Here is a 5,811-nt window from a genome sequence, read left to right as displayed (position 1 = left end):
CGGCCGCGGGCTCGTTGGCCGCGAGATCGCCGGCCTCGGCCTCGGGCCGTTCCGGGGATGGCGCGTCGATACAGCGGCGGCGCGTCGATACGTCCGCTCGCCTCGTCCGCTCCATCCGCCACGACGCCCTTGCTCCCTCCCTTTCACTTGTGCGGTGGCCTGGCGGAGAGGAGGCGGGAGGAGGGATGCTCACCGTACCGGAGCAGAGGAGGAGGGACGCCCGCCATGGCACCACGACGCCCGAGCTCAAATGTGGCTCTCGGCGGACCGTGGCTCGGAGCTCCCCGTACTCCCGCGGCGAGGCGCACTGCCACCAAGTGCGTCTCCGGTGCGGGCCGAACGCGGACGCACGGGCGGCGGTGGGCCTTGGGCGGCCGCGTCCGGCGGATCAAAGGCGGGCCGGCGTGCGGGAGGGCGGCGGGGCCGGCGCGCGGGAGGGAGGCGGGAGGGAGGGCTGCGGGGCTGGCGCGCGGTAGGGAGGCGGGAGGGAGGGCTGGTGTGCGGGAGGGAGGGCGGCGGTGCCGACGCGCGGTCCGGCGAAGGTTGATTTGCCTCTCTGATTTCACTGCGCTGTTGGAGTCCATGCTTTGTTGTTCCTACTGTACACACGAGGCAAAATCGAATTGCATTTCCAAAATGTATCTCCGCTGTTCGAGTCAATTTTAGTTGGCCTGGAGTTTGTTCACATTGTTACCAAAATCAAGTGTTATTATCAAATTTGTTCCAAACACAACGTGCTGGTATTCTGGCCATAAGATTAAACACATTGTTTACCAGATATCTGCGACTCCAACCTAACAATAATAGAGAAAGTGATATATGGATGTGGCTCTTTCCAGTAATGCTGTGTAGGTAGACAGGTTTTATCCCAGCACTACACCATAAGCATGAATCACTTCAATGCAAATCGCGAACGGCAAAAAGGCACAGAGCCATCAAAAAATGATTTGATTACAAAAAAGAAATGACTGACAGCCTTAGACTAACATATCAGCAATTGCACCAAGGCGCTGGTCAGTAATATGGCACCTATCTTGGCTATGTCCTAGAACACCACACCGAGAACAAGTCGGTTTCCGCCTTTGCTGCTGATTTCCAATGTCTTTCTCAGGGCACTTCAGCTTGTTATGCTTGTCGCTGCGGCATATACTGCAAAAACGGGGTCTTTTAGAACCTCCTTCGTAACCCGGCTTGTCTCTCTTGTTACTTGGTCTACCTTTGTCTCTCTTCTTCTTCGGAACTCTAAGTGGAAATTGATCAGCACCAGCTATCTCTTCCGGCAAATGCGTATCATTCTCTCTATCAGCTAGGCCAAGACCATCCCTATCTATGTCAAGAGCTTTCATTGCCTTTTTCCCTTCTTCCAGAAACTGCATTCCTATTTTATAGCTCTCAATGTTCCTGTCACCTAACTCAACATACTCAAGCACACTGATCATAATAGAGGAGTGTCGATATGTCTGAGCCATTAACGAAACATCCTTATTGCCGTACGCTCGCAGATGTGCGGGTAACATAATTCTTGCCTTCTTTGTCCAACGTTTAACGATCAGACTATCTGGTATCTTCTGCACACCCTGACTGATGAGCACCTGTACAGGAACACATGGACCAATCAAAAGTTATTTCAACAAAGCATATATTCATTAATCCAAATTCCAAAAGAAGTACACAGATTCAATGCATTAAAACCCTGTCACATCAGCTAGATGTATTTGCCACTTACCCTCAAGATGTGTGCGCATGGCAAACCAAAATGCTCCAGTAAACCACATTCACACTCATATTTCTCACCTAGACCTACAACATCCACCACGTACCTCCCGTTGCACCACTGTTGTACTCTCTCAAAATCATAGTGCTCAACAATGTACCTGTTGCCAGCTTCAACTTCAATTGACCTGTAGAATTCTGATTCATCTTTTGTCTCACAAAACATCTTGTGTACATTAGGGGTGTACAGTTCCCAAGCATGAATGACTAATGGCCCTCCTGTCAACTTTTTCTTCCCCTCCTACAGATATTTGACACCTCAATCAAACAGCTCAGGTGTATAGTTTATCATGCCAACAAATCTAACTTCACATCAACAGTTCAATTGCATCAATAATAATCTTACCTTCTTCGACCTTTTCTCCTCGTAGTCCTCATCTTGGTCCCTTATGAACTGAAGCTTCGAATACTGCTCAACAAAATTGTGCAAGGTGCTGTTAGGAGGTACAATATTTTTCAGCATCATGTTGGCACTCTCACTCCGCTGCGTGCTGGTCATGCGAGCACAAAAAATACCCTTGAAGTAGCTCTTTACCCACTTTTCCCTTGTTGCATATATCTGAAGCACGAATGGGTCTTTGTCCAGCCCATACAAATACATCAATCCAGCCCACTGTCTTTCGAATTCATCAATAGTAAGCATCTCATTCAGCAGCTTGTGAAACTGATCTCTGAAATCCCTATTCTGTGTGTACCTTGTTCCCAAACACTCTACAATCCTCTTCAGGACATGCCATTTGCACCATCGATGGGATGTTTTTTCCCATTCCGCTGCGATAGCAACCTCCATTGCCCTACACTGGTCTGCAGCAATGAATTGCATCAGTGATTGTTCCCCTCCCCAATCAAAACACTATATGCATCAACAGTACCACTAGCAAAGTAATGTTCTATCTGTTCCATACTTTCACTGTACATATAATAAACTGTGCTAAAGAAAACTATTAAGCAAACTCACCGGTAAGGATTGTCACTGGTTCCTTGCCTCCCATTAACCTTGTAAATTCTTTGAATATCCATCTGAAAGTCTCTACCTTCTCATCTGTCATCAAAACCCCGCCCAACAAAACTGACTGAAAATGGTTGTTCACACCAATGAAAAGCCCGAATGGCATCTCATACATGTTTGTTTTGTATGTCGTGTCAAATGTGATAGCATCCCCAAAGTGCTCATACTGCATCCTACTCTTACTGTTGGTCCATATCATAGTTTTTATCCTCCCATCTTCATCTTGGTCTATTGAATACATGAACCCTGGATCATCCTTCATGAACTCACCAAAAAGATCAAGAGTCTTCTTAATATCATTTTCAGCCTGCTCCCTATTTATTTTGTGGCATAGATTCTTCAAACATCTCTTTGTAGTGGGCACGTTTTCCATCTTCCCGAAGAATGTACCAAGTATACTGTACAGCTTCGTTATTGGAACATTATTTTCCCTTAACATACGCACTAATGACCTGGTGTACTTATCAAGATGAGTATGTGATGGCCACAGTTTGTTCTCCCCATATGACTCACTCATTTCATGGTTGTGTATGGGATTATGCTCAACCACAACCCACCCATGATCAGCTGTCCTCCCTAGTCGAAGTTTTGCGGGGCAGTTTGTCCTAGCTGACATTGTCTTCAGCTCCCTGCTCGGCCTACCCTGAAATACAATATTACCTCAGTCAGATTTACTTTTCAGTGAGATACTTGAACTATGTAATGGACAATAGAATTTCAGAGTCACAACTTACACTGCAACAGCAGTTTAATTCTTGACCGAGCTGGTACCTCTTTTCCTGGGGCAGTTTCAAGCTTTCCCTGGTCATTGAGTACCTCTTCTTGCCACATCTTATTCCAAAGCCACACTCCCACGAGTACAAGTTGTAGTACTCATAAGCTTCCTCACAATCATCAAATTCAGTACCCACTGCAGGGTTGATGATGTACTCTGAATTTCGGTCTGCAAACTTCATAAGAGCATGCTCCAGTGCACTTGTTTTCCCTAATTCCTTTCCCCTATGATCTGGCCCGCTGCTCACGCAGTTCCTGTCCAATTCCAAAGTCAAAAACAAATCTAGTTTGTCTGTATACATTTTTACAGAAATCATCAGACTGTACACATCCTAAATAAATAACTATTACTTCTATGCGACAGAAAATCAATAACCTTGTCTTCCAGCCAACTACTTGTTGATTAGTGCTTGAGACTTCAGCATCTACTGACACAATTGCAGCACCCCCACCTTTTACTATGCCACACATAGTGCTTGAGCTCTCTGCTGGTTGCTCATTAAGGTCCCAATGATTCATGTTACAGCCAGCTAACCTGCACATGCAAATGGATTTTTAGTTGCCGCTATACTCGGATCGTGTGAATCTGCCATCTTTCAACATAAATAATTATGGGCCAGCCTACCATGTATCAACCCGGCCTGGTGCAGCATTGTCGGCAACAACCTCCGCCAAAACTAAACCAGCTTCTTTATTTTCTTCAGATCCTTTGCCAGTACCGTGATCCCTTTCAAAGCAGCAGAGATCAATTATTGTTATGTAAAACAAACCTATCAAACGCTGGGTCCAAAAAGGAATTGCCTTGCTTATTCGCTACGCTCACCGTATTTTAATCTGTTCAAGTGCAGCACATGGCCTCTCTTTCAGCGTCTCAGTTTGACTGGTGCTGCAAACACCAATCAATTTGCCCAGCCGGGCCTGAACAAATTCAGCTAATTGCATTGTTAAAACCATAATACTAGTAAGTAACCGAAAACAAACCTCTTTACGTGCAGGTGTTCTAAACCATTAGGTGGCGATTCAGAGTCGAACCCACAGAACGCAACAGGCCTTGCTACTTTTTGCCTTTTGCCGGGCAATGAACTACAAAAGTGGCAGCAATTTATGGAAAACAAGCCCCCCCCCCCAACCATGATATGTACTGAAGTTTCATCAGACAACATACCTTATAGAATTGTTCAGGTCAAATGATGCATCCGTGCTCTCCGAACCTCCACCGCTATTTTCTCTGGGAAAAATAGTACTCAAATCATCAAATGTCAACGCTTTGCAAGAGGTTGAAGCAAAACTTTTTCATACAAACCCAATGAGCAAGATGTAATACCTGCTCCCACCAACGGACCTGCTGTTTCTTCTCTTCTGCGAGTTCAACTTGCCGCTCCGCCACAAGCATCCATCCCCTTCCATTCCTGCCAAACCATCGCGGTAGACTGGTCCCAGATTCAGAGCTGCCGGTACACTGGTCCCAGATTCAGAGCTGCCTGCCGCAGGACACGACGAACCGCGGCAAGCACCTTCCATTCCCCCTCCACTTCGACTACTGCCACTCTGAGCCGCACCGACGGGAAGCTTTGTTCGGCTAGCTTCGAATCGCATGGCTGGAAAGTCCCACCCACTAACTCCTCCAGCCAACCTACGCCAAGACGGTGACCACTCTGCTTCCGCCACCCGCGCTCCCTCCCCGCCAATATCAGCATGCAACCCTCGTCTGGCTTCGAAGCCGGGGTACATGGCCGGAACCGGTGGGTTCACGAACCGGATGTACCCCGCCGCCGGGGCTCCCCCGGCCGGTGACCCCTCTCCTTGCGCCAACCACGCTCCCTCCCCGCCAGCTACATCGCCAAGCCCTCTGCCGGAGCGAGCGCCGGGGTACTTGACCGGACCCGCCTGGTCCATGAACCGGATTCGCCTCCTCGCCGGCGCTACGCCGGTCGTCGCTACTCCCCTTCTCTCTCTTCTAGATCTGATTTTCAAATTTCGAACCACATGAGGGCTCAGCTCACCGTATCATACCCCCTCCCGCGCACTACCCCGTCGCCAGCTCAGCTGTATTCATCGGTTCAAGTGCATACGTATAAGATTCGTATACGTACATCTGACACGAAGGTTTCAAAAGAAAACAGTACAGCACTCATCCACATACATTGATGGACGGTCCAGATAGGTTCCACCATGCTTCTATGGTGTATATTATTCTAGTTCATGATCAGGAGCCTATAGTTGAAGCCATGTTTCAGAACTCGACGTACATCGAA

The 5,811-nt window shown here is 47.8% G+C and overlaps 1 protein-coding gene across 1 annotated transcript; it reads right to left on the bottom strand.

The window, feature by feature from the left end:
• Nucleotides 1–882: 882 nt before the first annotated feature.
• Nucleotides 883–3,738, bottom strand: LOC120674986 (protein FAR1-RELATED SEQUENCE 7-like). The gene is made up of 5 exons (XM_039956076.1): nucleotides 3,517–3,738; nucleotides 2,732–3,425; nucleotides 2,120–2,577; nucleotides 1,727–2,014; nucleotides 883–1,592 (listed from the first exon to the last, which is right to left on the bottom strand). The coding sequence occupies exons 1-5, from the start codon at nucleotides 3,736–3,738 to the stop codon at nucleotides 978–980; spliced, it is 2,277 nt and encodes a 758-aa protein (XP_039812010.1). The 3' UTR covers nucleotides 883–977.
• Between the last annotated feature and the right edge of the window lie 2,073 nt (nucleotides 3,739–5,811).

Source organism: Panicum virgatum, chromosome 5N, assembly GCF_016808335.1.
Source record: "Panicum virgatum strain AP13 chromosome 5N, P.virgatum_v5, whole genome shotgun sequence".
Lineage (NCBI taxonomy): Eukaryota > Viridiplantae > Streptophyta > Magnoliopsida > Poales > Poaceae > Panicum > Panicum virgatum.
The sequence above is the reverse complement of the archived record's forward strand: the minus strand, read 5'-3'. Positions and strand labels throughout refer to the sequence as shown.